The 20,000-nt window shown below is 37.3% G+C and overlaps 1 protein-coding gene across 1 annotated transcript in view; it reads right to left on the reverse strand.

Annotated features, from left to right (window-relative positions):
- Window positions 1-19,145, reverse strand: part of LOC122257527 (uncharacterized) — a 31,311-nt gene extending 12,166 nt beyond the window's left edge. Inside the window, exons 1-8 of the mRNA XM_043022841.2 lie at window positions 18,989-19,145; window positions 15,156-15,760; window positions 14,013-14,155; window positions 10,966-11,100; window positions 9,776-9,984; window positions 9,445-9,644; window positions 5,481-5,704; window positions 2,754-2,877 (exon numbers count right to left, since the gene is read on the reverse strand). Coding sequence (XP_042878775.2) covers window positions 2,754-2,877; window positions 5,481-5,704; window positions 9,445-9,644; window positions 9,776-9,984; window positions 10,966-11,100; window positions 14,013-14,140 — 1,020 coding nt within the window. The 5' untranslated portion in view covers window positions 14,141-14,155; window positions 15,156-15,760; window positions 18,989-19,145. The remainder of the gene's footprint in view (window positions 1-2,753; window positions 2,878-5,480; window positions 5,705-9,444; window positions 9,645-9,775; window positions 9,985-10,965; window positions 11,101-14,012; window positions 14,156-15,155; window positions 15,761-18,988) is intronic.
- Between the last annotated feature and the right edge of the window lie 855 nt (window positions 19,146-20,000).

Here is a 20,000-nt window from a genome sequence, read left to right on the forward strand (position 1 = left end):
CACCCTCCTTCAGTGAGATCAAAGGAAGGCTATCAAATGCCCTAACAACACTTTCCACCTACTACAAAAAGTGGCACCTTAGTGCTAATCCCAACAAAACCCAGGTATGTGCTTTCCACCTCAATAACAGGGAAGCAAATAGAAAGCTTCAAATAACCTGGGATGATACAAAACTGGAACACCAACCAAACCCAGTTTATCTAGGTGTCACTCTAGACTGAACACTCTCTTTCAAAGAACATATCAACAAATTGAAAGGGAAACTCTCGACAAAGAATAATCTCCTCAGCAAACTAGCCAACACCAGCTGGGGAACAGACCCAAAAACCCTAAGGCAGGCAGTACTGGCACTCTGCTACTCCACTGCTGAGTACTGTGTCCCAGTATGGGCCAGATCATGCTACGCACACAGAGTCGATCCAGAGCTGAATAGAGCATGTCAGATAATCACAGGCACCATGAATCCTATACCATTGCCAGCATTGTACAGGCTATCAGGCATCCCACCACCAAATATCCGACGAGAAACTATCACAATGATAGAACGTCATAAGCAGATGAATGACCCACGACACACACTCCATGTCCATCAAGAAGTGAGGAGAAGGTTAAAGTCCCGCAATAGTTTCCTAACTATTGAAGGTCTAGAGAAAAGCCAGGCAGCAGAACATAGGCTTGAACGCTGGCAGGCAGCCGAATGCCAGCTACATAATCAGGCCCTGCCAGACCTAGGTGAAACCTTGCCACAGGGATCAAACCTGAGCAGAAGAGACTGGGTAAGCCTGAACAGGGCAAGATCAAAAGTGGGGAAAAGTAAAGACAACCTTTACAAATGGGGAATGACCACCAGCCTAGAATGTCAATGTGGAGAACCCATCCAGATAATGGATCACTTACTTTTAGAATGTATAGAGCAGTGGTTCTCAATCTTTTTTCAGTGATGGCACCCTGAATTTATATAATCCTTTCTGTGGCACCCCTTTTTCACCATCACCCCTCCTCACATGAATTAACTTCTGATATAAAATTGTACCTGTTTGAATTACTTTAATTAATGATTTAAAATTATTATCCATACTCAAACCCAAATTAACATATGATGTACTGTAGTACATGCCCAAACATGGAACTCGTCAGTGGAATTAGATTCAGAATATTAGATTAACTTAAGAGTTATGTTATCAGTAGTAGTAGTAGTAGTAGTAGTAGTAGTGTGCAAAAGGAAATATCTACCTATATTTTAGTAAAATATTAGAGCAAGTAACTTCCTACACCGACATTTAATTATAGGCAGACTGCTACAAACTGTTTTACAAATGTACCTTGAAACGATCTAGCCAAGACAAAATTCATGGCAATCTTGTGGCACCCCTAGGCGCTGTCCGTGGCACCCCAGGGTGCCGCGGCACCCAGTTTGAGAACCACTGGTATAGAGGGTCCTCATTACTCTGATCAAGACCTGAAGTTAGCCAATGAGACTGCCCTCCAATGGATACAGTACTACCGTAATAGGATAAAAAAAACACTGCCTAGTTCTGAAATAAAACCCATCCTGGAGACTGGTCAAGCAAATCTATCCCTGTCTGCAATGGGTTAATGATATGACACATATAAATATAAGAAATTATGAAATTTCATAAACAAAATGCAGAATCTCCTGAAATGCAACTAAATATAAAATTATTCTGAAACAAAAATAACCTATCTAAAAGAATGACCATAGCATTTCATGTTCACTGATGGCTCATGTGGTGCTCCTAATCAGGTTGTGCTGATGCTATATGTATCACGCATGTCCCATGACTTTTACTGCTGCAATTCAAAGTATCTGATGAGAGGAGCAAGTACCCACCTCCTCGCTCCTCTGCTGCCACAACACTGAATGTTACCATGCAAGAAAAATAATGGCAGTATGAGGAAGTTCCAATTGTGCTCTTTGACAGGTAATATGTTAAAGTAAGGTGTCCTGTTGGGAACCCCTCAGGGCCATACTTCATACACTGACTCATGGATTTCCCTGTGCCAACTCTATTCTCAACTGTGATGGTGTTTGCATACAGAGGTTGCCAGGAGTCGTATGTTTCCCCATCAATTCCTGATCTTCCATGACTTTCATAGTGGATGCATCTTACTGCAGTTAGGGCTACCCACTACTGCTGGGACACCAAGATGTGTCAGTAGCCCATACACAGTTCATTCTATCATATCTTGTTAATGATAACAGGAATGAGATTTGATGATGTGAATATGCACAGGTGGATTAAAACATGATAGCAAGAGATCATTACTGATATCAGTATGTAATACATAATAAAAAAATACATAATATCATATGAATCAGTACATAGCATAGGATATGGTAATCAATTTAAATCATGGTTAAAAGGAAACTAATTTTACTTTGTACAACAAAATATAGCACTAAACAGTTGTTTAAAACACTGATGTATACCAAAATAGTTCAACAACCATTCACTCACACTCATAAGCACACAAAAACACCCATGCACACACACACACACACACACACACACACACACACACACACACACACACACACACACACACACACACACACACACACACACACACACACACACACACACACACACACACACACACACACACACACACACACACACACACACACACACACACACACACACAACAACACACACATATGCACACACGCACGCGCATGCACATATGAGCGCACATGCAAACACACATAAAAAAAAAAAAAAAAACATTACCTTTTCCTGTGTATTTAGAGCTTCTTTGCCTTGGAAATTTTTGCCACATCCAATACTTTTCGGCAACTGGCGGGATGTGACTTGTTCTATATCCACTCCTTTACCAAGGTTGAACAGCCAATGCCTGAAGGCAAAAAAGAATGTCTTATATTCCTTTGCAGGTGAACTCAAGTTTAGACCATTCAGCTATCTTTGAACAAATATGCAATTGATAATTTTATGGAATATACCAGAGATACTAGTAGCCAGTCAATTGTTTCTGGAATTTTTGTCATTATGCAAAATTTTCTGAAACTTATAGAATATATATATATATATATATATATATATATATATATATATATATATATATATATATATATATATGTATATATATATATATATATATATATATATATATATATATATATATATATGTCAGTGATGTATTAACCCTTTCCCGACGGGGCACTCGCTACGTGAAGTCCCCTATGCCGGGCGATTGCAATATTGCATTGTAATCGTCACAATCGCATGACGCCCCGGCATCGGGAGTTTGGCTGTGTCACACGAGTGTGACGCACCGTCGTCATAGGGTTAAGATTGGACATATCTATGCAATAAAAATAAACTGAAAATTAAGTATTTACATCCTGATTTTTACAAGTGCTGAGGGTATTTTTCTGTATAAATAATGCAATATCCCACAAGATGTATATTTATGAAAATTATATTATACTTGATAAAAAGGTAAACATGAAGGAAAACATTCACTTTTATTTGTGGGGAGTTAACACTTTCAGGAACAAGCTCAAAATCCAGATATGCAACCAAAGGGTTGACAAAACAAGATTAATGTGACAAATAACTGGGGCTCATATCTAACAAAGACAGTAACTTTCATTACAAAGCTGTCATCTTTGGAACCAAGGATTTACTATGCAGAAATTGTTAGTGATGTGTAAGGATTGGACATATCTATAAAAAAAATATAAAGTATTTACATGCTTATTTTTCACCCCCAATTTCTTGCTAGTGGTAAAAATTAAATATAAAATAACCAGTAGCACAATAATAAAGGTAACAACTATATAACTAATATCTTGCCCCTAAGTGTCCCAATGCTTATGGACATCAAAATCATTCAACAATTTTAACCTTTCTGTAAGGGGCCCATTCCATGGGAAGGGGATTGTTAAAATTGCATAAAAGTGAAGGCTTAAAAGAAAGAAAGAAAGAAATATATATATATATATATATATATATCAATAATAATATTTTCTACAATAAATAAAAACTCTCAAGTAGTGCATATCTTGCTTTTTTAACCCATTGCGTACAGGTATCATGACATATATAATGGCACCGATTAGGCCTGAAAGACAGGAGTCAATATGTATATGATGTGACATTGGGATCTGCTCACATTTGAAGCGCGCACACAGTCATGAAGTATTATGGCTGTAACAGTGCTAGAGCTACAGGGTTCCAAAGTCAGCCTAAACTTGCATTTTATAATGAATTTAAGGAAAAATATTGTTTGGGCTAGTCTGCGCTACCCAGAGGGTGGAAAAAACTCTTTCCCTGTCCCTCTAATTTTTAGCTGGTGCCGCTAGTGTTGTAGACTACCCGCCTTGACAACCAGTTAGCACAACTAAATTTTAAACTGATGAAGAACTTATTGAGTTGGAGCATACACAAGATATAATCATTAAAACCTGTTTTTGGTGGGGCTTCTTGTTTGGCTAATCCCAAAATCTTTCTCTAAAAAATGAACAATATCAACACACAACTGAAGAAAGAATCTCTAAAATGTAATATTTATAGGACAACTTATCAAATATTCCCTTTCTCTAGAAGGCCCCTAAGAAATAACAAACTGTTGACAGATGGTGGTTTACACTCTTGATACAGTAAATAATATTTCATAGGATCTAATATCAGTGTTGGTGATTCTTTAGATGCATAGTTATTCTACATGATGCCTAGGTTTTCTGCCTGACAACAGGCGTTATGACATGTGTGATGTTATTCGTCATGGCATCACTATGTTTCTTTATTACACTATGAGTAATGACTCTAATTAGTGACTGATGTTGGCAAATGCAATTATAATTACTATAATTGCCATAACATTCACCAAAATAGGTTTAGTTCAAAATCTCAAAACAAATCTTTCCTAGCACCAGCAGAATATAAAACCATGTAGGGCACTTATCCGTGCTCTCTACCAAGCACCAGTCTCAGAGATTAACATCATCAAGATGAAAACTTCCTGCTCTAAAGTATTAGCTGTACAGGATGTGACAGCAGAATGGGAAGAGGATCATGTCCAGCATCTACAATGTGGCTCTGTGCCAGTTTGACTGGCACATGTCTCCTTCCTCTTCCCAATCTCTTCATGTTATCTTTATTGGGGATGGTTATTTCTTTAATTTTGTTTACAAAAGTACACAAATATGAAAAAAATAAAGTTGCTTTTTGTCGACCCATAAAACTGTAATACTTTTATCACACTGAGTATAACAATCTATTTGGAAACTGGGCAGACAGAGCTAGATATTAATTCATAAGTGCTTAATTCAATATTCTATTAAACTTTCAGTGCATAATTTCCCCAAATGTTAAAGTAATAGATCTTTGGCACATTAATTCTTGGGCTATTGTCCTTCACAAACACACTCACACACACAAATATTTTGTAACAATGATTGAATACTACATAGTATACAAAATTATCCTTCTTACGCTGTCTTGTTATCATATCGGCCCATTAGTTGCTTGAGAGACAGCCGTGCCAGGTCACCCATGGTGTTGCAGCCCATCTCCTCAGTGAGTGAGTCGCCAAGCTTTCCTCCAAGGTGACGCACTTTTCCAACAGGTAAGCCATCCCAAAGTTGGCCAACTTCATCCTTTGGCAGGACAGTCTGCTGGTTTGGCTTGTGGAGGCCACATGCCAATTTGCTCAGCATCTAAGAGTATGTAAAAAATGAATAATAGGGAATCATACAAAAACAATCATTAAGAAAAATAAGTATTGATTTCTTTTCATATGGTATAAAATATTTGTATAAAATAAATGGATCAAACAAATTTCAACACTAGAAAAGTATATGTTGAAGGTGGTGCAATATCACTGACCTAGGTCTATCGAAAACAAAGGTCACATACTGGCAGAATGGCCATTCTCTTATCATTAAATATGCTAAGAAATCCATGACCTGAAAATATAATGGCATTCTGGCAAATGTGAATACTTGGCAAGTAAATATCTTGGATATCTGGGAAACAACAGAAAGAAGTCAAGATAAGAAAAGGAAGGAGGAGGAGGAGGAGGAGGAGAATAACAATAAGAAGAAAGGCACCTATTAAAACTAACTTCTAGCTATCTTTGTACTTCTTTTTCTTTAACTACTGCAGTCATGAGAATCTTGAATTGAAAACTTTATCCATTTAATTTTTCTTTTATATACTTACAAATTGTACAACCATATGTCTTTCATTGAAATTTCCTTCATTTCAATAATTAAATACTATAAATCAAGAGACAATTTAGCTTTAGTTTTATTGGGTGTCAGACCTTAAAGGTCCACCCTAGATCCAACCTCATGCACCTAGAGAAAATTCAAGATGACTGATACATGTTATAGGTTTATAAAATAGGTATTTGGTGCCGATTATGTCATTCTACCAATTATTTTCATTCTGTTTTCTTTTTTTATACCAAGACTTGTCCTTAACAAGTCCTGAGTGTTTTGATAGCTATGATATTACTTAACCCATTCACGATGGGACTATTTTCGCCTACTCTCGCTTATGCTGGGAAGATGACAAGCACACGACACTTCGTGCCAGGGTGTTTTCTCACTGTGCGGGGCTGCACTGAACTTCTCAGAGCACTTTTTACCCATCCTATTCTTATGGTTTTCATGAATGCCCCTACAATGTAAAGGCACGTAAAAAAATTGCTATGTTCAGAGGAGTTATTTTAGTCAAAAAACATGTTAGAGTAATGCTTTTCTAGTTTTACTTTATTGAACTTTGCCTATATTCTTTACTTCTATGTGAAAATACCAATGGAAAGTGGAAGCTATCTCTTAATGGGGCATCAAAAAACATGTATTATACTTTCTTTTTTTAGTATGTGCTTGTACCTCATGATGTGACAAACTTGATATCACGGATAATCGACAAATTAGAAGTAGTATTGCATTATCAATTTTTTACTTTATTTTATTTCTTGGCCAATCACATCTGATTTTGTATTAGTTTTTCAAATCAGAGCTTTTTATTCAACCGATCAAGAAGCAGAAATTACCATGATGTCATCAATATCACATAGTTGAAATAAAGTAAAGTGATTATATTTACATTATATCTACTGCTGATGTTTCAGCACGTCACAACTGCCCCTCCCGGAACTCGGCGAAACAATGTACAACGTCTCAGGATGTTACCCGGATCCGGGGATATTTTTCGACCATGAGATAGGACGGCAACCATTGCAAATAAGTTAAATAATAAACCATATTTAAGTAGTCTCAATCTATTTATTGCTATTAGCAATTATAACCTCTTATAATGCATATAACCCTTTAGTAATCATAACAATATAAAGTGGAGAAAAAATAAGAACAAATGCAAAATCTACTCCTATTCTGTAAGTCATGTTATCCTTAGAACTTCCACATCAAGAAAAAAATATTTTTTTATAGACAGCATATAAAGTTGTTGCATATGGCCACCTATACTTCCCCACTGTGAAGCAGTATCTTTCTTATTAGTATTCAATAATATGATATGACTTAATATGGGAAAAGATAAAATCATTACTTACTTTGGGTATCAACAATTTAAACCTAACTCTGGCAAATCCTTATTATAAATATGAACATTATCTTCAATTTAAATTTTCCAAACACTGATATTTGGCTATAAAATGCACGCCAGCAATAATTATGTATGATGTATTCTTTTGCTATCACCCTCCCTACTCACTCTAGGTAACACCCAGAAAGGTAAACTAAACCGCTAAACTACACAACTTAACCCATTCGCGCCGGGAGGCCAGTAGCGACGTGCTGAAACGTCTGATTTAGATTATTCTTAGTACAATTCGATTTTCATACTTGATTTGTCTTTGCTACTTTGGTTTATCCTTCTAAATAGTAGAAAATGGGATATGACGTAATATAAATGACATCACAGGTATATATGTAATATTGATGCTGTCATGGTGATTTCTGTTTCTGATTTGTTGAATAAGATGATCTGAGTCGAAAGACTATCGTAAAATCAATTGTAATTGGCCGACGAATAAAAAAAAAGAAAAAAAAGAAAATTATATAACATCTTTTTGTTGCCCCACTAAAAGTAAATGACACTTGAAAAAACAATGCTGTTACATGCATTCACTTGTATGCACATGTATGGTTGTTCATATTCTCTTTCTTTTCTTTTAGGAAGAAATAAAAATTGAAAAAAAAAAAAAAAAAAAAAAACTATGTTTGTTACCTCACTAGAAGAAAGCTTCCATTTCCCATTGGTATTACAACATAGGAGTTAAGAATATGGAAAAAGTTCAATAGAATAACACTAAAAAAACAGTGCTATAACATCTTTTTCGACTTATATACCTCCTCTGAACATAGCACTACTTTCTACACATGTCTACACTTTAGACGCAATCACGCAAACCATAAGGATAGGGTGGGTGAAAAACGCTCTGCGAGCGTCAGCGCGACCTCGCGCAGCGGGAAAACACCCCGGGATGAACGGTTGCGTGCTTGAAATCTTCCCGGCATGATCGGGAGTAGGCAAAATTCCGCCCCGGCGTGAATGGGTTAAGAGCACTGTCTAACCAGAGGCCATGCTAGCTTTATGGAAATTATCTCTGCAAAGCCATGTGCACTTGATGGAAGTAATTCAGATTTCAATGTAATGCCAGGTTAGTAAAGTTGTTTCTAGATGTACATTTTACAATATCGGTAATTTGGCATTGTATCTGAATATCTGAATCCATTCTACCAAGTGCTCACAAGAACTATCTGTGACCTGGCTATTGATATTCTAGAATGAGTATGTCTTTATAATTTTCATGGGGTGAGTGTATAAACTGATCAGACAATCCATTTAAGTTGGTCTTTGTTACCCAGAGTGAGTGGATTCAAGTCCTTTTCAGAGAGGATATTCATATATAAAAAAAATGCATTACTGCATTATTACAGGCATGTTTCATGGAGTCAGATCAACTTTGGTGCTGCCTTTTTCCTTTTGTTGAAATTACAAGCTACTTATTCTTTCAGGTATAATACCCTATTATTACAAACACAAATTAGTATCACTTTGCTAATATATCAAACAGAGACTCATACGTCATACCATAAATCTAGAAAATAATAGAGAGCACACATCATAATATGCCCAGCCCAGGCTGACCATCTTAACCCATTAGCAGTGGATGGCATGATTTGCTGCAAAGGCAGAGTCGGTCATAGATGCGGATGGCACCGTGCCAGACATGTAAAACAGCCATCCTACTGCACAAACATTTTTTAAATACCGCGACCAATGGGTTAAGATCTGGCCCATCTCAAAAGGGTAATAAAAGATATCTCAACATTTCAAACTCCAATAACCATTACATATAAACACCTAAATGTCTGCCTATACAGGTAAATTTGGGCAAAACAAAGAGAAAATATAAACAAACCTTGTTGTGAGTAATCCCAGCTGAACATTTGAATCCTGTCTGTGCCAGAACTGCTGCTCTCATCTCTTCACAAATGACTGCTCCATAAGCTAATCTTATATTATCCCAATTGGGATGGTTTGAGTCAAGAGGCAAAGCTGCATCCTCTTCATTTTCAAAAACACTGTTTAACCATTCATGAACACCCTTCTCTCTGACACCTGGGTAAATAACATGCCATTAATGAAATTACTTTAACTTCTCTCTGTATATCTTTGTTTTAAGATATCAGTCAACTAGCAACACACACACATATCATGAAGTTGAAAAAACAAGCATTACTCCAACATACCTTGTTGGTCCTCGGTCTCTGACTTATCATATCCCACAACCCAGCTTGACTTGAGTATATCTTTGGTAATGTGGCTGCCATTATTCTTTTTGATCCTATTTTCTACTGTTTTTGTCAGTTCAATGTAGGCCTCATCTATGCTGGCTCTTTCAACACAGTCACTGAAGTCACAAAGCACCTTTATCACCTCTTTACCAGCATCACGATACCTAAAATGAGAGAGAGAAAAAAACATTAAACAAAAAGTCTGAATTCTTAACCTGTATCTACACGATAGCCATACCATGTTAACCTCTAGAACACGAGGATTCGTATACTGCGTCCTCGCACCACTTCCGAATACTGCACGAGATCTTTCAGAATATAGGTCATATATGATACGATGGCTTACTTGACTTTCATTATTATTACATAGGAGTGTGATTCGCTTATAGCAGGGGAGGTTATGATGCGCCCTGCTAGCAATACTTTTATTATTTCTTTATGGAACATAATGTAAAAATATTGTCTGTTGTCCTCTGAGTCACTGAGGTCTCTCACCAAGGTCACTCCTCCCAACCCATGTAAATAACTTCTCACGTGCACAGGGGGGACAAGGTTAATTCTGCATATTCTGATATTTATTACATGACAATTATCTTGATGTTTTGGCTTAAAACTTGCTATATTCAATAGCAACATTTAAAATTTGGTGCATGCTGGTAGCCTGGATTCGGCATGGAGCGCATTTTCTACTGCCTGGAGTGAAGGGGTTACGAAAACAGACTGCTGCCCCTAGTTTGTGGGAAATGGAAATGGTGAACTAAGCCTGTTAACCAACCATCCCATTATGTTCTGAGGAGTTAATAGTTTTAAACCTTTTGTGGATGGCTACATAATGAATCCTCATATATGTTTATATGGCAATTGCAAAAAAAGATTAGATCATTATATAAAATTACTACAACAATTGTAATTATCAAATTAGCCATGAGTATCATATCATTTGTACTTATGGCTCACAATAAGTAATATAATAAATGGAATAATGGTAAATATCTAGTAAGTGTTAGATATCAATTTTTTTACACAGACATCACTTCATCATTGAAGCTCAAATAATCCATCTAACCTATCTTTACTACTTTTATGCATTAAACTTAAACCACAATTCTGTAGTAAAGCTCTAGGTACTCTTCAATGGTGCTTACTTGGTGAGGTCAGCCTTGCCACGATTTACAGGCACCTGAACAAGCTGTATGTCAGGACACTTGCCACGAGCCTCATCTCCCCGCATCCCTCTCTTTACACCAAAGGCTCGTGCTTCATAGTTCACAGCTATAATTCTGAAAAAGGAATTAAATAAAACAAATTTAAGTACCAAACATGTTCATTTTAATGTGATATATTCTGGCCTCTCCTTCGGAGGCCTCATGGAATTATTAAGTTTATAATTTGGAAGATGCTCAACAATTGGTGAGCATTAAAGGATATTTTCAATTCAAAAGGCCCATAAATTCAATGTATGGTAACTTTGAGATATATGGAAAAATTTAAATATACTAGTGAAGTCCCTTATAACTTTTCTGTGGAGACTTTACCCCATCGTGACAGGGTAATTCCCACAAAATTGGCGTTAGAATGATTACTTCTCACTGATTTTCTTCCTATCTTTTATACTGTGTATTAACATTGTGCATTTTTTTCCTATGTTTTTGAAAGTACTAAAAAAGTTGCATCTGGATGTGAACACTGCAATGATGCTCAATTTTTTGTCTTTACAATCAGTGTCAGGGGTATGGCTGATACTGGATACTAGTGCACTGTATTTCTTTATGACTCTAACAGTGATATTTCTAAAGGGTAACAAATGATGGTACTTATAATCAAAATTACTAAAATATACTATTATTCACAAATTAGGCTTAGTTTAAAACCACAAAAGTAGGTAGCACCAAGCTCTCCTAGCACCAACAAGAAAGCGAACCATCAAGGGCATCCACGCACTGTCTCTATAGAGTGCCATTAGGTAACAATGACACATAAGTAAGATGCTGACTCCCCAGTTTAATGGTGCAGAATGTGCTGGCAGACTGGGAAGAGGAGGGTGACTCAGACTATGAGCAGCAACTGCAATGTACCCCTGTGCCAATAAAGCTGCATTAAGTTATAGCAATTACACGTTGCACAGGTCATCTTCCTCTTCCCCATTAATTCACATTTTTTTCATTAGGGATACTTTTTTCCTCCCATGAAACAATAATATTTCTATATGTTGAGTGTAAAGAACTCAATATTACAAATTCCGTCTATTGCAACATTGATAAACACTGTCAACTGGCAATTATAGGCCTTACAATATGGTAAAACTTGATGATGATTAAAATAGAGAAAAAAAGGTTCTAGTACTGTTATGAGCAAATAAAAGAGAGCAAGAAAGGCTGTGTGCCTCTCGCTCACTTTACAGTAAAACTTGACTGGATTGCCACATGGCTACCACTGGTGCCCACTTTGAGGATTATTTTCTCATGACTATCTGTAGAAAATGGCAAAATTTGATTTCATAATTCTAAATGATGGAGGGAAAATTACTTTTCATGAGACACTGCAGGTATTTTTATTTGTGGCACAACTAGCAAACCATACTGCAAACTCCAAAACTGCAATTTTCCATTGACACTGTCTGCCTTATATGGGAATATCTTGGGAAAGCTTCTGATTTTGATAAGGGTCAAATAAAAATAATTATCATATATACCAAAAAATAATAATTAGAATGCTCTAAGATTGCAAACCCCAACTGTTACTTTTAATGTATCTCCATCTCCCTAAGAAATCTACTTATTCTACTCCTAAAATCTTTCTTCATATATGTATCATTCAACAAAAATACAACAACACAGTAATCTACTCACATCAACCTTTACAAAACCCAAAATTCACCTCTTTATTCTAATTTAGCTCTTAAACCCTTAAAAACCTCCAGCTTGTCTGTGTATTAGGCTCAGGAAGCAGCGGGCTGACAAAATAAATGTTGGTATTGGTTGGAGGAAACTTACTAAACAGGAATAGATTTAGTAGAGGACACACACCTCATTCATACTGAAAAAAATGTGGGAAAACAGCCCACCAGCTTGTAACTCATTGTGGTAAATAGGATTCTACATATAAAGTGCAGCAAGCTACAATCATAGTGAGTAGTTGATTGATCTTCATCTACTCCAAAGTCTATTCATAATATACCATCATCTTAACCCATTCATGCCGGGGGAATTCTAGCCTTGCAAGTTGCAATGCCGGGGCTCTCAAATGCATAGGCCTAAATCAATTAAATGATTGACGCCGTATGACGGCACCCTGCGAACGGGCCTTGAATGCGCGGTACCCGTGGTGTACCACCCGTCGAGAGAGGGTTAATCTGTTCTAAACATCTCCTATTTATCATAAATCTACCTTTATTCTACTCATAACCTGTTAGTCACAGGGCATCCATTTTCTTGTTTTGACCACAAAATGACACCAGTGATACCTCCTAGACACACCAGTTTATATTTCAGAGGGAGGGAGCATATCTAAATCCATATCAGCTCATTGTGATCTTTACACTCACTTTTACTGAAGTAATATAGATTTATGGAAGGATAAAAAGCAGCTTATAGCTGCAAGTACCACAACACAAAGCAACCATATGTGCACATGGTCTGGCTCAGCTTCCTATTCTCATTCTGCCTACACACCCTGCACTGCTTCTACTTTAGAAACATCCTAATCGGTGAAAAATAAAGATTTACCCACATTAGCAAGTTCACATCACCTGAACTTCATCATGTTCACTTTGCTTGTATCTAATTGGTTAATCTGCCTCTAAATCTGCTCATTACTAATATCTATTCAACTGTTCCCTGGGCCAATTGACCAGCTAATAAACAAAGGGAAAAACATAACCTCCTGTATTTGGTGGAGATGCCTTTGAGCTGCAAAACTATTCTAAAGCTGACTAACAACCCTAATGGCACTATGTCCAGAGCTACAGGGTTCCAAAGTCAGCCTAAACCCACATTTTATGATGGATTTATGGAAAAATAATGTTTGGGCTAGTCTGCCGCAAAATATTTCCCTCTAATTTTTAGCTGGTGACGCTAGTGTCATAGACCGCCAACCCTGATGACCAGTTAGGTCGTTAGGCGCCCCGTCTGCAATGGGTTAAAGAAACCTCCTCATCACCACAAGACTTGGAATTAATGAGTGATCCACTTACCCGCCACCCTTCCAAGAGTTGTACTGCACCACTGCAGCTGGGACCCCCTTTATATGAGGGTTGTCCCGTTCTTCAACCTGCACATAGAAGCAGTCCATGTCTAAAAGTACCACAACTCTGTCTGTCATCTTGCATTAGTATTGCTGCAATAAAAACAATTAACAAAGATATATCAAGCATGTTTTAGGATAGTTATGGATAAATGAGCAATAACTAATAGGAATGGGATAAAGTGTCAGTATCAGTGGAATAAGTAATGGTGAGAAATAGTTAATACCAGCGGTAATGCACAATCCAGGATAAATGAAGAAGGACATTTTGAAGATAGGTCACCATCACCAGCAGTATATTGAGTATATAAATAGTATGATGATACCAAATATGCACAGCAAGTTTAGTCATCAACCTTAAATGATGCACTGTCTTGAGATCTGACCAGAAATGCACTAAACAATCTCTTCTGTCTACTCAAACTCAATCCACACACACACACACACACACACACCCACACACACACACACACACACACACACACACACACACACACACACACACACACACACACACACACACACACACACACACACACACACACACACACACATACACACACACACACACACACACACACACACACACACACACACACAAAAAAAAAAAAAAAAAAAAAAAAAAAAAAAAAAAAAAAAAAAAAAAAAAATGTATATCTGGAATCTACACATCAATGTCTACATTGTGATACTTGAAAACATCATAATCATTTTCTGTCTTCCTGTGGAATATTGGTATTGGGTTATATGTGAGAAAATGTGGTATGCACATCCTTTTGAGGTTTTGATTATTATATGTTTGTAATATCTTACATAAATGTGCTCTATGATCATAACATGAAGAATACTACATGAAATGTTATGCTTATGTAACTGTGGGTTTGAAAATGGTGGCAAGCCAAATTCCATTCATATTGTGATGTTATGGCAAAATGGTCATTCTGTTTGACTAATTGAGAGAAATAGTGCTTATCATTACAGTAATACTATATGTTTTCAGAAAATAATTACTGCAATAAAGCTTTTCATCTTAAAAGCTATGCAGAAAATCTACACAAAGGAAACCACTATTCAAAAGGATAAAAATCCTTACCTTCAATTCTTTAAATTTCTTTTGCACTGCCAGAAGTCTCCAAAGCTTTAGTATCTTCTCCAAGACATATGTTCAGCCTTATGCCTTGATTATTCAAAAGTCCAGAAGCACTTCATATTCAATAATCATTCAATGACTAAAAACATAAAATCTACTTGTTTATCTTTAAAAATTTACATCACAATAAAATAAGAAAAAATAAAATAAAACACTATCAGCTAGTGCCATTACTTGAAACCTCAGAGCAAATCTCGCCCCAGATTTCTGCCTTCCTCCTCGAAGAGATAAATTCAGAAGTTGTGATCTTGGTGGAGATGTCCCTAACAGTCATTGGGTCAAGAGGAAAGTATTCTTCACTCGATTCTGAGGAGAGGGAGCTAGATAAGATGGAGCTTAGGTCTACTGTTGTGTTGTCCAAGCTTTCGCTGGCAGACACAGAAGATAGCGTTTCCTTCTGCTCTTTGGTCACCTGTCTGTCCTCCTCCTTTTCTACCACCTCTTTCTTGATTTTCTTAGTTCCCCTCTTCTTCTTCATGATAAAGTGTATTTTTTTTCTATCTCTTCATTTCTATGACCAATATTAGTGTTAAATTCCAGGCCAGATTCTGAAATCAAGATACAAAGCATCTATCATTTTGAGAGGTAAAAGTTTGTGAGAATGGGAGGGAATATAGAGAGGAAAAAAAGAAGAGGAGAGGGCATAGGAAAGAAAGAGAAACTGGATAGGAAGGGAGAGAGGGAGAAAGAGAGGGAGAGGGAGGGAGGGAGAGAGAGAATGGAAGCTCAAAAGTGAAGAAATACAATCAAAATACATTTTTCTGAACTCAGTTTAGAAACAGATCATGAACATATTTGATCATCTCTTTATCATAAACATGAAAGGAGTGAAATTTCCATGTATACTCATATGTACATTCATGCATTATCCACTTTTTTTTTTGGGGGGGGGGGGGGGCATTTATGTGCTATGTGCTATGCACCTGATCACCTGGCATGCCGGCTTGAAGAATAGCCATGAATAAATATCTTGTCCCCGGCGGCTGGTCCTGCCACAACTCGACGTGGTATCTTGTCATCCAGCAGTAAAGGGTTAAAGTATACTGGTTCAAACCCAGGACCACCACTCCTTTTTCAGATCACTCATGCTACTAACCTTGAGTTGAATTAGGTGTACTGTTTTCGAGGCATTTTTGGGTCTGCAAACCCAAAAACCAAACAACCTTTACCCAGTTTTGCGGTTAGACAAGGGAGAACTTTGTCCTGCCCTGGACACCCCTTTTTCAAAGCACTTTTTGTTACTTAAATTGATATTATTAGTTTTGAATGATTTTCAAATTATTAGATCAATGCTGATTTGCTATTAATTTAATTAAATACACACGCTCATAGTCCAATGAAGTTACATGTGTGTATAACAGTCGGTAAATTTTCCTACTCATATATAGTGGAAATAATGCACGATTCCACCCCTGGACCCCACAATCTGGGTCCCGATAGTAGGGGAGGGCATGAAGTAGATCAGGGAAATTGTGGGGTAAAATGTTACGAAATACCATAAAAATGGTATTGATGGATTCCTCTCAGCCTCTACTGTTCATATATAGTGGAAATAATGCGCGATTCCACCCCTGGACCCCACAATCTGAGTCCCGATAGTAGGGTAGGGTGTAAGTAGATCAAGGAAATTGCGGGGTAAAATATGAATTCCGGTCATATTTCGTTTGCAACCAATTACCCTAGCCAAGAGGGGCTTTGCCCCCCCCCCCTTTTTAAGGCACTTCGTGCTACCTCGTGCTACTTCGGTAGCACGAAAAGCTTAACCCAACTACCTAACTCATGTTGCCTAGTTTTGAAGTCAGCCTTTGCCAAGAGAGAGCTACGCCCCCCCTGTGGACCTCCCCTATTCAGGGCACTTCTTGATACTTATGATGCGTAATTAATTGTGTAGATGAAAATGCCGCGACCACGAATAACCTTCACACAGCGCCATGATGACAGTAACTGAGTCTTCATCTCATATATTCCTCAGGATAGGAAGCTAGGACCGATAATGACGCGACCACTCAATAGAGGGCACTCTATAATTATACTGTAAATAATGGGGAATATTGCGCCATCTATCGAGAGAACATAACAGTGCATGCAGGTAATTTCATTGGGGGTTTCCAGTCCACAGCTTGTCGCTAGCCGTAAATACGTAAACACAGCCATGTTTGAATTTCAGGGCGAGGATAGTGTTTTTTCGGGGTATTTTGCACAAGGTATGTTGCATGAAGTGCCCTAAAAAGGGGGGGTCCAGGGGGGGAACTCCCCCTTGGCTATGGCTTAATTCAAAACTAGGTAAAGTTAGGTAGGTAACTGGGTTAAGATTTTGCAAACGAAATATGCCCCAAAGTAAGACGAGGTAGCACGAAGTGCCTTAACCCATTCACGTGATAGACGTGATTGTGGTTTTTTGCGGTTTTCCCAGCCGCGCCCCCCGCGCTATGAGGGGAAGCCGCGCCGCTCGGTGTAGAGCGCGGCGGGCATTGTGAGGCTTGTGCGCCCGAGAATCTCGAGGCGTTAGGCTTATGCGTTCGAGAACCCCGGTATTGCGACCGCGCAAAGCCGGAACTGCCCCGGCGTGAATGGGTTAAAAAAAGAGACCCAGATTGTGGGGTCCAGAGGTGGAATTGCGCATTATTTCCACTATATATGAACAGTAGAGGCTGAGAGGAATCCATCAATACCATTTTTATGGTATTTCGTAATATTTTACCCCACAATTTCCTTGATCTACTTCATGCCCTCCCCTACTATCGGGACCCAGATTGTGGGCTCCAGGGGTGGAAGTGCTCATTAACCCAATGACGACGGTGCGTCACACCCGTGTGACACAGCCAAAAACTCCCGTTCCGGGGCGTCATGCGATTGTGACGATTTCAATGCAATATTGCAATCGCCCGGCATATGGGACTTCGCGTAGAAAGTACACCCGTCGGGAAAGGGTTAATTTCACTATATATGATTAGTAGAGGTTGAGAGGAATCCATCGATACCACTTTTGTGGTATTTCGTAATGCGGCGTTATTCATAAAATTGACCTAATAGTCCAGGTGGAGAGTCAGCAAAGTAAATAATGTCTCAAAAATCTCTCCCATGCTAGCAAATTCTGGGATTTTTGGATGCTCATATTGTACTTGTTTATTTGTTGCATTGATACCAATGGATGGATCTTATGACACAGACATGTTCTAGAAATTTTCCTTCTTGGTTATACCTATTATACATGTGCATTAGACATCATTAGGAATCCATTGACACCCCTTTTGATGGGCTTTATGATTGGGACCTATTATAGAAACTGAACTCTCTATCTTGCAAGAATATACATGGTAGATGATTGTTGACTCACCAGAGCACTGAAGCTACAAAGGCCATGGTAATTGTTTGACACCCACTTTTGTGGGAGTTATCTGTGATATCAATTTTCTTTATTCTCTGTAATACGCTCTGGATATGTTTTAACTAAAAACTGTGTTTGAATTCCTTGACCTATACTTATTGCTTCCATATACTGTTTACCTTGTATTTTCTGGCAGAATGAGACAAAACAAAACAAAACAAAAACCTGTTGGCCTTCCTTCCCAGGATAGAACAATACCAATCTATATGCGAGAGGAAAAAAATCCCTTTTTGACAGCCACTATGGATATCTTCTAAACATTCACCGTGAATTTCAATAAACATGAACATACCAAATAATCAGATCTTAAACAAACTGCTAATATTGAGGTAATATATAGGACCTGTCAACGTTATGTAATGGCCTTATAATAACCTACAGCGCTTACCAAGACTTATCTGCGTTAAGTGAGCCAATTCCAGACCATTCGAGTGCTCAGGACACCTCACACCCAACCACACGCGATGTTGCTACTGCTAATACCCGTTGCAAGGCACAGGTAAACACGACCCTCCCGAAGCCTTCAAGATCGAACTTGTTGTGTTGTGGAAAATGAAATTTCGCGCGTCTATAGATCTCTGAAACAAAATAGAATCGGGATGTCGCTTGGGATTCACGATGATTTTTTTTTCTTTTATTGCAAGTTTTCTGGTTTCTCTTTTTGAATTTTAAGATTGCTGCTATTTTTTATAATATGTAATACGTTAGGCTTAGCTTTTCTGAGAGTGAATAAGATTTTTGGCATTAGTATAAGAGGGTTGGATCCTTAAGATTCAAATCTACATAGGTTTGGAAGGCCTCTAGAACAAAGTTTCGTTTCTTATTGTGGCAGGGGAAAAATGCAAATTCCCCTAGGAATTCCAACAGTTGTGTTCAGTGTTTCGCAATAACTTTGCGATGAAAGTTTAAAAAGCATTGTTCTTGAAAAGACAACCGATTTATTCATAATTTTATCATCCTAGTAGTCTCCTGCGTAACAAGCATACATATATGTATATGCGTCTATCATGCAATTATATATATGCATTATATATATATATATGTATATATATATATATATATATATATATATATATATATATATATATATATATACATATATGTGTATATAATTATGTACACACACACACACACACACACACCACACATATATATATATATATAATATATATATATATAATATATATATATATATATATATATATATATATATATATATATATATATATACATATATATATACATATATATATATACATATATATATATATATATATATATATATATATATATATATATATATATATATATTCATCATTATCGGATCATTAAAGGGGGCAGCTACTCACCTTAACTTTTTAGTTCATATAACTATTTGTAAGATAAAAGCTGCTGAAATT

The sequence above is a fragment of the Penaeus japonicus genome, unplaced genomic scaffold, assembly GCF_977035675.1.
Source record: "Penaeus japonicus unplaced genomic scaffold, GWHDUDI00000001_assembly GWHDUDI00000020, whole genome shotgun sequence".
NCBI lineage: Eukaryota > Metazoa > Arthropoda > Malacostraca > Decapoda > Penaeidae > Penaeus > Penaeus japonicus.